Below are 17,520 nucleotides of genomic sequence, written 5' to 3' on the forward strand. Positions count from 1 at the left end.
AGTGTTACACAGCATAGTGCCAACTGTTTAATAGAGAAAACCCCCCACAGGTTAGATTTAATTAATAGTGTCATGACACCTCAGCCAGAACGTAGGGTTGGTGTGACGCAATAGGCAGTGGGGAACACCAGACAGTTTGTCCAGGTAGTTTTAATAATGCCATGGCCTTGTCCCATTTCAACAGCAAAAAGCAGTCAGCTTCAAATAAACAGCACAGCTCTCCATACATGACATGTCAGAGCTGGCAGAGAACCACCAAGAAATTGCCGGGAGCCCAACTGTGGAGCATACAGGGAGAAACTGGCTAAACTTGATCTATACGGCCTTCTTCCAATTAGGGCTGCACAATTAATATAGCAATGTGGACTAGTTCAATATCCAAATGGGGGCGCAATATTTGTTAAAGGCAAAATATGTGTCAAACCATTCCGAATTAAGTATTGTGGTGCTGCAGAGACGTCCCAGCCTACAAATTGTATCCAACAGACTAAATCCTCGCAAACATCACACTATAATAATTTTTAATATTTTACAATGAAAATGCGAATTATACAAAAATGATCATTGCCTCCAATATCGTGAATCATATCGCAATCAAATATCAGTCAAAAATAATTGCAATTAGATATTTTCCTCTTATTGTGCAGCCCTAATTACAATGCAATTTTTCATACAGAATAAAAAGGAGATTGCATCATTGAAAATGATGTCTCTCATAGTCATAACACATACACCCGCTCCATGCCTTTATATTGCTCATATGTGAAATGTGAGTGGAATGTGTCCAAACTATGTGCAATATCACAACATGAGCTCGGCCACCTCCAAATAAGAGCTAATTCTGTCATGGTTCTAAAAGATACACTCCCTGAATTTAATAATGCACTCATAGATAACAAAATGCAAAATATTAAACAAAGCTTGAACATGACCTGAGGCCCCAAAAGTTCCAGGTTCACTGTGTGTCAAAGGTCTTTGGTAATTTGATTAATTATTTGTTGGCACCACATCAAATAAGACACGCACTTACTTATGAATTTACTTTGTGACCCCAATTTCTTTTTATTATTATTATTATTATTATTATTATTATTATTATTATTATTATATTAGTTAGTTTATACCATGGCCACTGAGAATTCTTGATTCCAATTGGGAGAAAAAAAATACCAAATTGTGGCTAATTCGGGAACAATCTTGCTTTCATATTTAGTTTTTACACTGCTCTCTCTGTATACTTTCTTTCCTTTTTCATTTCATTCCATTTTATTTCATCTTTGTCTTATTTTTAATAACGTAAATCTGTATTTTTATTTTTAACCAAAAGCCCTACTAGGAACAAGTGTCGTGAATTAGCTTCGGCTAAAAGCACTATGATACATACATCAGATGACTGTTAAAGCTTATCTATGTTTTTTGGATCTGTCCCTATCTAAATAAACCTTTAATAATAATAATAATGTAGATCAACTTTTAATAACCGTACAGTATAACCGGTAAACAGCATAACCTGTTTGTTGCCATTTTAAAGTAGTGCACCTGTAGTGAAGTCTAGTTAAAAGGCTTAGCTTAATAGCTTAGAGCTGTTGTTAGATGTATAACCAACGAAATACACAGATAAATAACCCAGCAGCTTACATTTTTGGATGTGTATGTGATTCTGGAATATCAAATCAACCAATGGCACTGTAGGTGGAGGAAAGAGAGGACTTTTAAAAACAGTATCGTTAGCTTTGGTTAAGCTAACAGCCTGTAGGTCTGAGGGACAGCTTCAGGCAAAAGGAGAGAGGACATGTGAGCAAAACTGCAACAAAAAAAGGAAAAAAAGAGACATGGAAAAGGTAAGAGGCAGTGATAGAGATCAAACGAGTAGGCTGTGTGTCCATGACAGAAGGAGAGAGACGCAGCCTGTGTAAGGGAAAGAGCGAGAGAGCTACATAACGTTAGCGATAGCCCTATTCTCTGATGTTGTCAATTGCGTATGTTTAAGACAAGGCTTAAAGCAACCAGTGAAATTCCTTTCTCTTCTAATTTCAAAACTTGTAAGAATTTTAAAAGTCTTCACCCGACCTTGTAAAACTTGTTTCTTTTTGTTTCACCAAACATTGCCTAGCAACACCAATGGCAGAAATTCTGATGTACAGGAACTGTATTACATAATATTCAAACCAAAAAAGCAAGTTATTGAACAACTGGTACTGACAAAGATTGTGACAAAGCGTCGGTATTTGACGACCAGGCAATGAGAACGGTCTAGGTGTGGAGAATTTGTAGTTGTTGAAAGGCACCTTCGATAGAGCTGGGCAGGGTAACCAAAGTAAACAAGTAATGTAGGCTAACATACTTTTGCTGCTGAAAAATTTGTAAAGTGATGCAATTACATTTTCAGTAAGTAATAAGTTATTGATAACAGCTTTCAAGTAACCCAACACTGCAGGTTGTACATTCCACAATTAACGGATTTTGCAGAGGCTAATACCACCCTATTATGTTTATATGGTCAATATTCCTACATAATTTTGTGTTTAATCAAATTACCACAAACTGACACACACAAAAAATTAAAGGACAAACCTAAACCACATGGGTACTGGTTGGTTTCTCCTGCCATGGGAGTGTAATAGGTAACAATGTAACATCAGCAAATCTGTGCCGTTACAGGTTAATCCGGCCATGCCAAAATGGCCTCACAGATCACTTTTCATGTTTTGAAACTGCTGACCTTCAACAGGGATTTGGGGTGCTATAAGGTGTCATAACAATCTCAACAAATGTACATTCAATGCATTTTGACATGGTTTAGAAAATAACAAGTAGTCAGAGGTTGTGATCATTTCAAACCTTCAATAGTCATTAGTTCAATCCCTGGTAACACATTCACTTCCTAAGACATCCCCACAATCTTGCAGCTTTAAAAATACGGATCAATGCTAACGAAGTACGTAAGTCCTCCATGGATGTACTTGTAAATATGTGCTCGAAAACACCAGAAAATATAAAATAATAAATAATAAATCTATCACTAATCCAGACAGGTGCATTTAGAGCTCTACCAAATCCTGTTGGTTCACACGTAGCAACATCATTAAGAATAGGGACTGGCGGAGCATTTCAATGTTCATAATGGCAGTTAAAGCTGCACAAAGCAACAGTTCTCAGTTTGCAGAAAAAACTAAAACAAAAAAACACCAATGTTACGGCATCAATCGCAATCAAAAATCAAAAATATGTCTGCAGCATCCCCACAATAGATTCACCTTCCAAAATCTAGTGCCATTACCTTGACGTTCAACACTGATAACACAAAGACAAATTTACAAAGTTACCTCCCACTGCCCAATTTGAAATTCAAGTGCATATTTAAAAAAGGACGAGTGCACCTGCTGAGGAAACATTTGCCTGCCAGGACATAACTTCCCACACATCCTTTCATAGCCACATTGTGTTGTAATGCTAATTATTATTGGGTAAGTAACAATGATTTGTCAACCTTCCGTGCTCTCTTTGTCACATTTGTAATAGGATAAACCTGCTAGCACTGTGCTCTCTTTTAAAGGTGCTACATGTGTAATTGTTAACATCAGTAAATGATTACCACATTCATTTTGAAACATTAGTATAATAAGTCAACAACAGAACCACTGCTGGGATGATTGGCAGCTCTACCAGTCTCCACACTGCATTTTACATTGTGTGCCACTGACATGGATTTGAATGAAAATCTTCTGGATTGCTTCACTTTCAATGCAAACAGAGCTAAAACTGTCACATTTTCTCTCAATTGGTGGAGGGGAGTGAGAGGCAAATCATCTCCAACATGTTAATCCTCTTCAGTAAAGCCCAAGATGCCACGGAAATGAAGTCCCTAGCACTAATACTACCACTGGGGTGAGACAAAGGCTATCTATCATGTCTCATTGTTTATGGCAATTATACCGAGCTACCTGATAATACATTGATGTTTAAAATTGTTACACATAGAACCTCTAAATGAGTGTAAGACTGCATTTACAATTAGTATTTGGTTGTATAAAATAAATTAAACTCAGCCATTATTATACACATCACTCAGGCAACACTTTCCACATCTGAAACATAGAATATAGCATGAATCCGTAAGCATATTGCCCAATTTTAACATTGACAATTTCAATTTAATTTATAAATAAAACATTTAAATTAAATGTTATTACTAAATCCTTCCATTATTTGTTCATGTCTGCACACACACACACACACACACACACACACACACACACACACACACACACACACACACACACACACACACACACACACACACACACACACACACACACACACACATATATACTGTATATATCGCTCTATAATTATCTCAATGTTTCAAAATATATTATTGACACACTGGTAAATACACTGTAAAGTTGGATGTGATTATAAAATACATTGTACACTGTAAAGTTCGACCTCAGTCGGTTTCTAAAAGTCAGTTTTAAAAGCATATATATGAAGTAGTAAGGGCAGGTGTTGAAGTGAGGCATTACATAGGGGAAGGAAGTGTAATTTGATATAAGACCTGAGACACATTTACATTGTTAGATCTTTATAAACAAGATAACACAATGGCAGAGTCCGACAGAAATTCTTTTCTCCAACTGTAATCATTTGTATGTGTTATTGTAACTAAATTCCAACATTGTAATAATGTTTAAATACAGGTGACCAAGCCAAACCACTGGGAATGCCTCATATGTGAATTTTGTTTTTACTTATAGTTGTATATATCCTGTACAGTACATTCAATAGAATACAAAACCCACAGTACTATTCCTATTTCTTGTTTAGAGATAGAGTAATGTGTAACTAATAAATCAAGCCTGTGTTTCAAACTTTGACTGTTGATAAAATCCATTAGGAATGACACTGCAAATCTTACCTACGTGTTCTATCAGTGGCCATATTTCCACACAATCTCAACCTGAAGGTTTCTGTTCAGCCTGAGTCTCACACTATCTCAAACTTAAACTGATTAAATAGTATATTGTGTAGAGTAGTCCAAGAAAATGCAACAATTACCTAGTCTTTTATGCAGCCTTTAGAAGGTCATAAGAAGGCAATGGCAGCAGCTAGATGCAAAATAAAAAATGTACAGGCAAAAAAATATGTAGTTGTTCTAGCCATCAGTTTCTACAGAACAAGTTGAAAACCTTTTCTACCTTTTGGAAACAAACCCAGCTTCAGCAATAAAGCCTCCTCTCAAACGATTGAACAAAAAACATTGCCTTCACAAATCAACCAGAAGACGATGACGATGGTGACGATGATGAAGACGATGAAGATGAAGGGGAGGATCTATGGGAATCGCCTCCTTCAAGTTCTGTGAACCTTACCAATGATGATGTCCCTTCCTTCTCTTTATCCTTCCTGCTTCCTGTGCAGACTGACCTCTGGGCTGGTTTAAACTGCCATGTCACCTTCTTTGTTGTTGACGACTGATCTACTGATTCTACCCGTTTCACTGGCGCAGTGACATGCTGAGTTGCCATGGGAATAGCTGGTGTATCTGCCAGGCTGGTGGTAACCCCGGTAGCCTTCCTTGCTATGCCATTGTTGTTTTTGTCCTGTTCCGTGAAGAGCTCACTCAGCACTTCAGGTTCGGTGGTTTCTCCAAACAAGTCCCAGCCTGGTTCAGCAGGCAGCCGCTTGGGTCGTGATACGCCGGCAGATTTATTACCAGGAGCAGATATTCTGGAGGAGCGACTGGGATCGGAGTCAGACAGGTCTGAGTCCCAGTCGCTATCCCCTGCCACCGAGCCACAGCCCAGTACTGACAGATCAACAGCGCCAGATCCGGAACTCTCTGAGTCTGACTCCCTGGAAAAGCACAACAAACAGAATAAAAAGAGTAAAATATTAAACTACATAAATATTGAATTTCAGTGACCAAAGTAATCACTGGCATCTACAGCCACAACCATCACCAATCTTTAATTAAAACAATTCCAAATATTTCTCTAGTAACTTCATTCTTATATGTATATGAATGGTACACTGGGCAACTGTGGCTCAGGGCGTAGAGCAGTCGTCTACCATTCAGGAGGTCCGTGGATCAATCCCTGGCCCCTGCAGTCTACATGTCAAAGTGTCCTTTGGCAAAACACTGATGTTTATTTGATGAGCGGGTGGCACCTTGTATGATAGCCTTGGCCACCGGTGTGTGAACAGGGTGAATGGGGCCTGTGGTATACAGTAGAGTGCTTTGAGTGGTCGTTTATACTAGAAAATTGTTATATAAATGAAGTCCATTTACTAAAGCACTGCTTTTAAAAATGCTGCAGAACATTTCAATTCTAACACAACTAATGACAAAGAATTATTATTAGTGCTGACTTGTGTGGGGAATTTAAAATACTCTGAAATGAGTTTGTAATGGGCATGAGATGAGTGATGGTTGTGAGTCAAAGCATGCTTTTGCCTGGAAATGGAATTCCATAAAATTGGATCAATAAGGTATCACAGTATGTTTAATTGTAAATCATTGTATTCAGATTCAGGAGTTCCTCAAAGTGTCCTTCCAACAAAGTGTCCCAAGTCCTGGTCAGCAGTTCTCCTCCCCTGCTCAAAACAGCCTTGGCTAAGCCATGTCGGCCGTTTCTGAGATGTCTAAAGGTTTGCAAGAACCTTCACCAGGGTCTCCCTGAACTTCTCCCACACCTTTTTTTGCTTCTGTGGTATTTTTTGGCTTCCTGATTTGACTTGCTTCAGGAGTTCCCTAATCCAAACAACCTCGAAACGACTTCTTCTTCAACATGGGCCACTTGGATTCCACATGCCTAAGCCTCCCTAACATGTGGAAAAAAAGTATTCTGTAGGTGGTAATTGAAATCCTTGGGGGCAGGGACCTCGGACAGTCATTCCCTGAATGGAAACAAAGCTAGGGGGAAAAGCTAAGACATCTGGAAGAAGTTGAATCGTTGCTACATTGTGTCAAAAGGAGCCAGTTGAGGTGGTGTTGGTATTTGATTAGGATGCCTCCTGTGAAGGTGTTCCAGGCACAACCAACTAGGAGGAGACCCCCTGGAGGACCCAGAACTAGGGCTGGGCAATATATCAATATTATATCGATATCAAGATATGAGACAAGATATTGTCTTAGACTTTGGATATCGTAATATCATAATATGGCATAATATGGCGTTTTAAAGGCTGCGTTACAGTAAAATGTCATTTTGACTGTTCTAGCTGTTCTATTATTTGCCTTTACCCACTTAGTCATTATATCCACATTACTGTTTTTGTTTATTGAAAATCTCATTGTGAAAATAATTTGTGAAAGCACCAATTGTCAACCCTAGAATATTGACGTAATATCGATATCCAAGTATTTAGTCAAGAATATTGTGATATCTGATTTTCTCCATATCTCCCAGCCCTACTCAGAACACACTGGAGGGATCACAGATCCCATCTGGTCTGGAACCTTTTCGGTATCCCTCAGGGAGAGCTGGATGACATGGCTAGGGAGAAAGATGTCTGGGCTACCTTACCTAGCTGACTGACACTGCAACCAGGACCAGAATAAGCGGAGCCGAAAATGGATGGATGGATGGATGGATGGATGGATAGATGGATGAATGGAGCAAAATTAACAAAATTGCTTTGAAATGCTGTTATAGTTTTTTCTCTGCCCCATTACTGAATTACAGACAATGGAATGCACTACAGCTACAGCGAACACAAAAAATATGCCTACCTGCCGCTGTAGGGTGCGGTTCCTGCAGGGCCCAGTAGGTGGCAGGCTGGAGCAGCCAGGTAGACAAAGCTGTCAGTGCACAGAAAGTCTCCTTCCTCTGGTTTTTGTGGGGAAAATTGAGTTGGCTTGGCGATCCATTCTGTATTTGACTGGTCCAAGTGTGTTTTCATGCTATCTGAATGTTGCTGTACACTGTCTTGTTTTATATATTGGGTGGGAACTTCTGTCAATGTGGTGACTTCACCCTGGGAAGCAGGTCTTGCAGACACGGCAAGGTAAACAAAGCTGTCCGATTGGACAAAGGGATCTAAATCACCACAGTCCAGGCCTGAGCTTCTGATTGGCTTCTGATTTGGATCTAGAAGGTGTTTGATTGGTTGTTTTGAGGGAGACAGAGGAAGAGGAAAGTCACTTCCCATGATGGTCACTTTTTTCCTGGGTGGTATCTCTTCACTTTGTGGGGCATTTAAAGCCGTTGAGCCCTCCCTATCTGCATGGTCAAGTGGGGTTTTAGTGGTTGAAACAGAACCTATCTTACCAACCCACCCTCCATTCTCATCTTTCCCTCTCTCTTCATCTCTCCCCATCTTTCCATGCCCTGCTTTCTCGCTTCCGCTATCTCCTTCTTTGTCTTCATGCAAGGAGGTGTCGAGGAGTGATGGGTAGCACCACTGTAGCTCTGCACTCTCCTCCCTCCCCCATTCCTTTAACCCTCCATCGTCCCCATCTTTCTCCAGTGACGTGCTGCTACTGCCTAGGTCAGAGCCACTGATTGGCTGGTCGCTGTCAGAGCCGGCCTCCTCCTGGCTCTGATTGGATAAGGACAGGAAGACGCCACTGGAGTCGGATTCCAGAGTAAGGTTGGAGTCTGGAGAGCTGTCCTCCTTAGTAGAGCTAGAAAAAAGACAAAGCAGTCAATTGACTACATCCTCATGTGCCTCCAATGACTTCTAATTCTCTCTGTCTACCAATGGTTACCACAGATGACATCACATTTGTTGTAACCTACTATTTCAGATCAAGGCCATTGATTTGTTTTTGTCTATTAGCCCCACAGAGCACTTTGAATTTGTTATGCCTCTAATTTGAAACCTTGAAAATGTTCCAGACCACAAATGTTACCCAGAACAATTATAACTACTGTAGGGTGTTTAATACTGCAAAAAAGAATGGAAACATAGAAAGCTAACTTTTAATGAGATAATTTGATAAAATGATTAGGTAAAGAGATATTAAGCTTATTAAAGCCATACATGTTGCATTATAGGTCTTGTCAACAAAAGCCCCCAAATCGCAAATGTTGTACAGCACCATTTCAACCTGCCCAATCCACATGGTCCACATTCTAAAACTATTGAATGTGGACCATGTGTACCATCGTACTTACCTACCTACTTACCTATTGCCAACAGTGGAAGTCCCAGCAGATTTGGTTGACCAGTCAACGGGAGGTCTGTCTGTGTCTGTAGCTGGTGAGGCCATAGCACTGAGCTCCAAACTGACCTGGGATCTGTTCCCCATTCCTGGTAAATAGAGCACAGTTTTAACACAATTAAACATGATAAATGGTGAATCCAATTAAAACATTATACCGTTCATTACCCTCCTGTTCAAGCCTTTGGATATTTGATCACAGCCAGTAGAGCAGTGTTTGCCTAGTAGCTGTTTTTTAGCTGAGGCCTTTCTGCAGGAATAGAAAAGTGACAACAAATCCTAATCTAGATATGGTGGAGAATGGGTAGAGCTGAGGTAGGACAAGCAAATGGCGTCCACCCCGCCTCAGTCACATGACAATCAAGCAAACAATCCCCAATCCAAACTTTTATTAAAGCCTTGATATCCCCTTAATGGAAAAACAAAACTCCCCTCCCCACGTCCAGCATATTGTGGGTAACAGATCACAGTGTGTCCAGGCAGAAGGCACCACATCTAGCTTTCTTAATGTAATAAAGGGTGTGCCCCAGGGTTCAGTCCTCGTACCACTCTCATTCACTCATTAACCCATGCAGATGATAATGTTATTTAAGGCTCTGCTTCTACACAGTATCAGGCTCTTTGTTAGTTATAAAAGGCTTTTGATACTGTACAACACACATTTTAGGAGTTGGAAATGATTTTCAGTCCTGACAAAACAAAGCCTATGATGTTCACAAACTTAAAGCAAAAGCCACTGAACCCTTCCATCTAAAATTACGTTTCAAGGCAATGTGATTGAGACTGTATCTTAATACACATACCGATGATACTTAATAAATCTTTTTCTTTTTAAATATTTTCTTTTTAGGCCTTTATTACACAGGATAGCTCAACCTACGGCTGCTGCGGCAAGGACTGAGCCTTTGTACATAGAACGCACGCTCAACCAGGTGAGCTATCCAGGCGCCCCTACATAGGATTCTTAATTGATGATTCTCTCTCTTTTAAGTCTCACATTCAGCAACTGAGCTAAGGCTTGTTTTTTTATTTCAGAAATAAGTTTTGCTGCTACTTTTATGTCTGTGATTGACTATGGTGTTTATACATGCATGCATTTTCTCAATGCCTTAACTTTTTAAATACTTTATACCATAGAGCATTGAGGTTCATTACAAATCTTGAGAGCAGAACAGGAGATGGGGGAAGTGGTGTGGAGGGTTCAATGGGGCCCAACAGTAAATTTTTTGATAACTCTGATAACATCGTTGTGACATAATCAGGGGCTTTTTTCCAAACATGACATAGCTCTTCCAAAGTAGTAGTCTCCATAACAAATAAACTGACCTTTGTAGTAAAATCAGTAGAGTTCTCCTTCAACATAATACTCTGATGAAGCTAAAGAAATTCAGTGTATTATTGCAGGCACCTGAATGAAATATGGGAAGAATGAAAACAAACATACATAAAATCCAACTAATACCTGTCAAGAGAGCAACTTTCTCTCTCTGCGGCCCAGGGTGTGTTTGGTACATGTCCGTTCGTTCCCTCTGTGGCTCCAGCATTGACTGGTATAAATCCTGGGTGTCCCTGTGGGGCTGAGACAGGTCTAGGTGCTCCAGGTCCGAGTCCAGCTCCCTGGCTCTCCTTTCCAACTCTGTCAGGCTGAGCTCCGAGGCTGCCGAGGAGGGGGGATGGGAGCCCCCAAAGCCAATCGGGGGCCGGAGAAGAGGCCAACGTTGAAGGGAGCCCGAGAAGGAATCTGTATCACCACTTCCTCCTGCTCCCCCTTTCTCCCAGCCATCCTCCCACAATGTGTTGACCATGTCAAGGACAACGTCCCAACTCTCTATCCCCCCTTCATCTCCAAATGTGCCTCCTTCTCCTCCCTCTACGTCAACGTCTTTCTTTGATTTAGCCACCACCTCCTCCAACTCTTGTCGTTGCTGCTCTTGTATTTCATCCTTAATCTTCATTTCTCTATCCTCCACCTTTTCAAAAAATATTTCTACATCCCTTTCCTTTTCTACATCTTCCTTTATGTTCCCATCCTCTTGCAATTTCCCTTTAACCCTTCTCTCTGACTTTTCTTGTTTGGTTTCCTCCACCAGCCCCTCTAGGACAATAACCGTCTCTTTCTCCTTTCCCACTTTCTCCTCCCTTTTGTCTTTCTCTTCGATTCTCGCCTTGTCTCGCTTCTCTTCCTTCCCCTTCCTCTCCTCAATCTCAGTCTTCTCCTTACTCTGCTCTGCTTGTTTCTCCTTACTCCTGGTTCTCCTGGGTTCCTCCTGCTCTCTGCAGACCCTCCACTGCTCCAAGTTCTGCTCCTTCAGGGAAGCCCTGCCTACCAAACTGGCCCCCTGTCCTGGTTCTAAATGGGAGGGCTCTTTAAGTGAGCATCGTCCCACAATACTTGTAGCATTTATAATGGTTGTCAGTGGGTTCTCTGAGAAGTGGCCTGGACGGGGGTGGAGTTGGGCAAGTGGGCGCCTCTTCTCCAATGCTGAGAGGACAGAGGGGAGTGGAGGTAGAATAGGGAGGTTGTGGAGTGCCCCACCCTGCCGAACAGTCCTCTTTCTGACCATGATTCGGCGAGGCCAGGTGGACTCAATGCCCTCAGACTTAAGGCGTGTTGACTCACAGTCTCCAAATCCTCTGCTTAGGCGAGGGCTGACCACGCCTGGTCGGAGCCCTGTGGCCGTGCCAGGTCGAGTCCTAGAGCTGGACTTGGATGATTTGGACTTGTGGGACCTGGAACCTTTCTCTACATGGCTAGATTCAATTTTATCGATGTCCAAAGGCTTTTTCTCAGCCTGATCTGCAGGGGCAGTATCAGTTTTATCCCCAGCATCAACACTTATGTGAGCTTTATCTGTAGTCTTGTTGCTGTTCTGCGTTTCACTGACGGCCCCAGTCTCAGTGTTACTTTTAGTCTCATTACTAACCCCAGCCTCTAGTACTGCTTCAGGCTCAGATGTAGGAGCAATCTTAACTTCTGTCTCTTTAGTTTCTACCCTGGACTCTGCTGCCGAACCAACCTCATTGTTAACTGTAGCTACACCTCCAGCTTCTGTTCCAGTCCTGTTCTCCACCTGCCTTAAAATAGCTTTAACCTCAACCCCTGCCTCAATCTCTGGCTTCATCCCCAGACCAGGTCCAGCTCCAATCTCAACTTTATCTCCAGGCTCAATCCTGTTCTCAATGTCAGTCACAGTTGAAGGTATAGTCTCAGCAATGGGTTCTGGTTTAGCCACACCCCTTCCAGTTTTTTCTCCACTCCTTGTTGATCCCCTGTGTCCCTCTTTGTTCACAGCTGGAGCCATATTTTCAATCTCCACCCCAGACTGTACTTTTCCTTCCAGATCCCGTCCACCTGGTCGTGTTTTCACTTGGGAGCCCATTCTTATTTCAGACCCATTTTTAATGCTAGCCCTGGATCCGTTGTCATATTTGTTCCAACTTTCAGCTCTATGTGGTTCTTGTATTCCAGCCCTGATTTCAGCCTCTGGCATGTTTCCAACTCCAGCTTCACTTACTATCCTTGGCCCACACCCAGATTTGCTGTCAACCAACACCAAACCCACACTCCCGTTGTCAAATTTTGAAACCATACCTACACTTTCAGGGCCAACCTTTGACCCGGCTCTATTCCTACCCACAGCGCCAGTGCCCATTCTGGGGGCAGCATTGGGGGAGGGTGAAGGTGAGGGGTGGGGGAGCAATAGGGGTGTTGTGTCTATAACCTGGTCGTGCTCTAAAAACACAGAGTCTCTGTCTGAACGCAGAGGTACTGGTCGACCATACCCGAAGGTGCCAAAAGTTGATGTTTCCCTCCTCTCCCTTTCTCTCGCCTTCTCCCTCTCCAGCCTCCCCCTCTCCCTTTCTCTTTCCCACTCTCGCTGGGCCCACCCTCGCTCCATCTCCCTTTCTCTCTCCCTCTCCCACTCCCTTTCTCGCTCACTCCGGCCCCATCCTCCGCCTCTGTCCCTCATTTCCTGCTCAAGGTCATGAGCAGACAGTTGGACCAGCGGGGCACGGTAGGGAGATCGTCTAAGCTCATGGGGTGGTGACAGCCTGAGACTCTGGGTTTGGGAGTAATGCCTTGGCTGGATGACCTGGGGAGGGGAACATCGCAAACTCTGAGATTGACTGGGGCGAGGTTTGGCAGGGGAGAAAAAGACTGGCGTATGGTAACCCGAGGAGAGAGGTGAGCCGGAGAATGGGGAAATGAGGGGGGAGGTAAGAGAGGAGGACTGGCCCCCAGGGGGAGGGTAGTGTCCTGGGTTCAGATACCCCCCTCCTCTGTCCATCATTTCGGCTGTAGTAAGCTCCAGACACTCCAGGTGTTTCGGAGGTGTAAAGACTTTCCAGGAATGTCGGCCATCTCTGCTCTTTGTACTGTCTCCATGTTGATGGTGGTGGGGATGGTGGTGTTTCTTGGATGAGGAGGAGGACACTCCTGGTGCTGAGAATGATGACACGGAGGGAGAAACTGATCGGTTGATACATCCTGGCGAATGGCAGCCAACACCATCGACATCCTGACCCCCAAGCTTCAATGAATCAAAGATGGCTCTTTCATCCAGTCGTCGAACAAACGAGGGGTTCGGAGTTAGAGAGCGGGGCTGCGGATCGAACATGTCAGCCGGAGACCTACTAACCCTTAGGGAGCCGCTTGCAGAGTAGCTAAAACTCCCCTCACATCCACCGTCTTGCCTTATGGACCCTCCAGCGTGATGGTGATGGCTGTCAATCTGTTGATTGATGCACATGGTATCGTAGATGGATCGTTGGGGAATGTAGCCGTCTCCGTATCCCCCTTCCACTCCCCCAGACCGCCCTCCCAATCCTCCATCCCCAGCTCCGTGTTTCTCCAGGCAGCAGGAGCTCTTCCTGAAACACCCGGGACGGCTTAGAGGCTTACCCATGATTGGTCGGATGGCTGACGGTGGGAGGGACTGGTGGGAGGCACGGTTGAAGTTTGAAGAGTGAATTGTGAATTTGTTAATTTGACTAATTATGAAAAATTTAGCTTGTAAAATAAATTTCAATATGTTCAAGATGCATGCCAACTGGCTTTATAGTAAAATACTGAAGCATATTTTGATCAAAATATGGCCTTGCTGCAAAAAAAACTGCTTGTCAAAAGCTTCATGACATAAAAACAATGTAAACAAGATACTGTCAAAATTAAAAATACTCCAACCAGATTTAGAAGAAAAAACATGAAAATATAAGACAAAATATGTCCAGTTTTATATCCACAGGTTAACTGTTCTTAGCTCATCTTCTCTCCCATGCTCTTCCCAACATGTCCGCATTTGTTTTTATTTTAGTTGTTTATTGTTCTGGCTGTCTGTTCAGAGCCAATAAAGTCTTTTTCCAGTGGAGCGTTAGTCAGACACAAAGCGACAGAAAGCTTCTCCTTTCATTCTGGCAGTGTTTGTTGATTACCATCGTCTGTCTGTGGAAAACAAAGCAAACAACAAAAGATTTGAATGGAAGACAGCTTTAAAAATGTCTCTCCATAAATATCAAAGTGAGTAGACATTAAAATATTCAGTATTAAGAAATTAGTTAAATATCACTGATATTCTTGCATGTCCAATTAAAGGCCCACTCCACCAATGCTATACACAAAGCTCAGTTTACATCCCACAAGAAGTACTACTCAACCTGTGAAATCAGTTGTACAGTAGCCTATAATGTCCTCTGTGGCTCTGAATGAACTTCTCTGAGAAAATAACCCAGATGATGTCATCAGAGTTATCTCAGGTTGGGCGTGACATAGAAAGCTAAGGCAACAAACTTAAAATGTGGGGTTCTAATGAAAGACACAATTTGGTTGCATTGTGGGAATTGTAAGATCCATCCAGGAGTTGTTTGGAGCTTGACCCATATAAGGTAGTAAAAGTAGCAAACCATTTCCTCTATTGATTAGAAAATTGTAAATATTGTATTGTAAAAACCTCAAATGTACTTCATGTAGAACTTTTCCTTCTCAAGATGAGCTTAGACCAAGCAAAAAACTGAAGCCCTTGTTGGCGAATTCCTTTCGTCAATTTGTAGAAGTTATATCTTAAAACATAATATCAGTAGTTTTGACAATCTAAAGGGTGAAAAAACTGTCCATATCCAACACAACAAAAGGCAACTCAGCAACCATTTTAAAGTTGGAAAAATGTAACAGCCTGCACCAAGCAGCCTTAAAGCCTCATGCAAATTTGGTGCCAAAAATAAAGTCAAGATGACGTCAATATTCCTTCAAAGCTCTTCCCTTCTTCAATATGAGAATCTTCTTTGGTGACAATTTTATTTGATGTCTTGCTTTAAATGTACCAAACTGGTTCATCTACAGCAGCTAGCCCGCTAACTCCATCTTTGTGGGAGATAACAACAGTACTTAGTATGATGATTAGCTCTAAACATTAGCTCATGGAAAGTCACCAACAATGAACATCACCAACATCACAAGAAAAAGGCATTTAAAACGCATTTGACGACAGAGGCATGGCATCAACCACACATACTGAAATCTGGCAACCTCAGGACGACGCTGCCTGGTTTCACCACACTTGAACCAGTTTAGAGGGGAATCAAAGTTAAAAGAGGAATGAATAGTAATTTACTGGTTCGAAAACTCCATTTAGACTTCTTTCTCTCACATAAAGAAAAGAACAGATTGACATTCAATTATCGAAAAACATCTTTAGAAAGCTTTCCACAGTAGTCCTGAAATATCCATACTGATATCCATCTTTAAATGTCACACTAATGAGTCAGAACTGTCTAATTGACATGCATTAGTGACGCCAAATTAGTTGAGCTCCATCAAAGGAGCCTATTGATCATTGAGAATCATTCCCAGTCTCCCTATCTTTTTCCCTTTCTTTTCAGTGTCCCTTCATTCTTAAGCATCCTCTCTCCCTCTCTCTCTCTCTCTGTCTTTCACCACTGCTGCTGCCACCAGCTCTATTTTCCCCCGATCAATAGAAAAGCCAGAACCTTATCAACATGGTCACAGTCATTAAAAGGCATCAGTCAATCCAGTCCGTCGATCTCCATCCCATCCTGTAAATGTCTTGTCATTCTGCCTCAAATAAGCATCCTCATTTGTTTTTCTTACCGGCATCTCTGCCCCTGTCGTTTTTCCTCTCTCTCTCTCTCTCTCTCTCTTTATCTCTGCCGTTGCTTTTTCTGACGCTTGTCTCCCTCTCTCTCTCTCCCCTCTCCCTCTCTCTCTGCTGTGAATCATGCCTTCTGTCAGAGGAAGATTTTTTTGACAAGCACTCTCTCTGCCAACCAACACACCAACGCAAACCCTCCTCTCCCTTCTAGCTTTTCTTCTCCTCAATCCAGCCTCCCTCTACCTCTATCTCTCTCTCTTTCCTCCCATTTACACTCCACACAGCTTTGGGGCTTTAAGAGCTTTGGAGCTGCAAAGAGACCAACTTCTCCTCTCCAGCTGCTTCTCCTTCCTCTCTTCCTCCATCTCATCCCTTTCTAATAGCTCTCTCGTCATCTGTATGTATTGCTATCTTTCTGTCTCCCCCTTCTCTCATTCCTTTCTAGATTTAGTTTGACCTGACTGGATTCACTTGGGAAATCAACAATAGACATTTTAGAAATGAGGTAACGGAGAAGAGGAACATAAAGGAGTAGTCTCTTTCCATCTATCCATCCATCCATCCATCCATCTATCATCCCACATATCCATGTTTCAGTCTCCCACACACTCTTGTCTTCTCTGGCTCTCTCCATCCCTCTTGTAGCCCTCTCAGTTTGCCCTCTACCTCCCACTCTTCACCTCAGCGCTAATGCAACACGCATCACTGTGGAGGCGGCAGGTAGAGTGAGAGAGACCGAGAAAGAAAGAGCAACAATGGGTATTCACATACTGTACAGTGCAATTTAAAAGCGTTTAAAAGCAAAATGAGCAGTGGGGAAAAACAGGCTTTATTTTGTTATCATTACAGTAAGAAATGTTACATAATATGACGATTAGCAGTATCATAGTGTACATTTTTTTGCTCCTATATATCTGAATGACATAACAGCTCGCTTATACATTTGCTGTACCGAACACTCCTAGAATGGAATCCTCTGTTGTACAGACAGTGATGCTTTTTTGTTTCCATTTGGTTTAGAATAAACAGAAAAGGAAGAACAGAGTAGTTCGCCTAAACAGCAGCCACCATGTTTGGGCAAAAAACAAAAAACAAAAAAAAAAAACAAGGAAGTAGGTGTCACCACGCTGCCCACCTTGTTTGACACATTGAGTAATTGATCATTTGGCAATCCCTTGAAACATAGCAGCATACAGTAAGAGACTGCACACCTCTGCCAAGGCTGCACAATCCTGTAAATGTATT

At 42.2% G+C, this 17,520-nt stretch overlaps 1 protein-coding gene across 1 annotated transcript; it reads right to left on the reverse strand.

Annotated features, from left to right (window-relative positions):
- Nucleotides 1-2,824: 2,824 nt before the first annotated feature.
- On the reverse strand, nucleotides 2,825-14,607 carry LOC144535522 (uncharacterized). The gene is made up of 4 exons (XM_078278052.1): nucleotides 10,632-14,607; nucleotides 9,135-9,258; nucleotides 7,736-8,629; nucleotides 2,825-5,856 (listed from the first exon to the last, which is right to left on the reverse strand). Exons 1-4 carry the CDS (start codon nucleotides 14,074-14,076, stop codon nucleotides 5,274-5,276), a joined length of 5,046 nt encoding a protein of 1,681 aa, XP_078134178.1. The 5' UTR covers nucleotides 14,077-14,607; the 3' UTR covers nucleotides 2,825-5,273.
- Nucleotides 14,608-17,520: the final 2,913 nt, after the last annotated feature.

The sequence above is a fragment of the Sander vitreus genome, chromosome 20 (genome assembly GCF_031162955.1).
Source record: "Sander vitreus isolate 19-12246 chromosome 20, sanVit1, whole genome shotgun sequence".
Lineage (NCBI taxonomy): Eukaryota > Metazoa > Chordata > Actinopteri > Perciformes > Percidae > Sander > Sander vitreus.

What these genes read in the sequence shown, in the direction of transcription:
- LOC144535522 (XM_078278052.1), bottom strand. Translation starts at nt 14,076, where the DNA reads ATGGGTAAGCCTCTAAGCCGTCCCGGGTGTTTCAGGAAGAGCTCCTGC. An exon ending in GAAAGTTGCTCTCTTGACAG is followed by an intron (nt 9,259 to 10,631) that starts GTATTAGTTGGA and finishes TCTATTTACCAG; the next exon opens with GAATGGGGAACAGATCCCAG. An exon ending in ACCGCACCCTACAGCGGCAG is followed by an intron (nt 5,857 to 7,735) that starts GTAGGCATATTT and finishes GTGCTTTTCCAG; the next exon opens with GGAGTCAGACTCAGAGAGTT.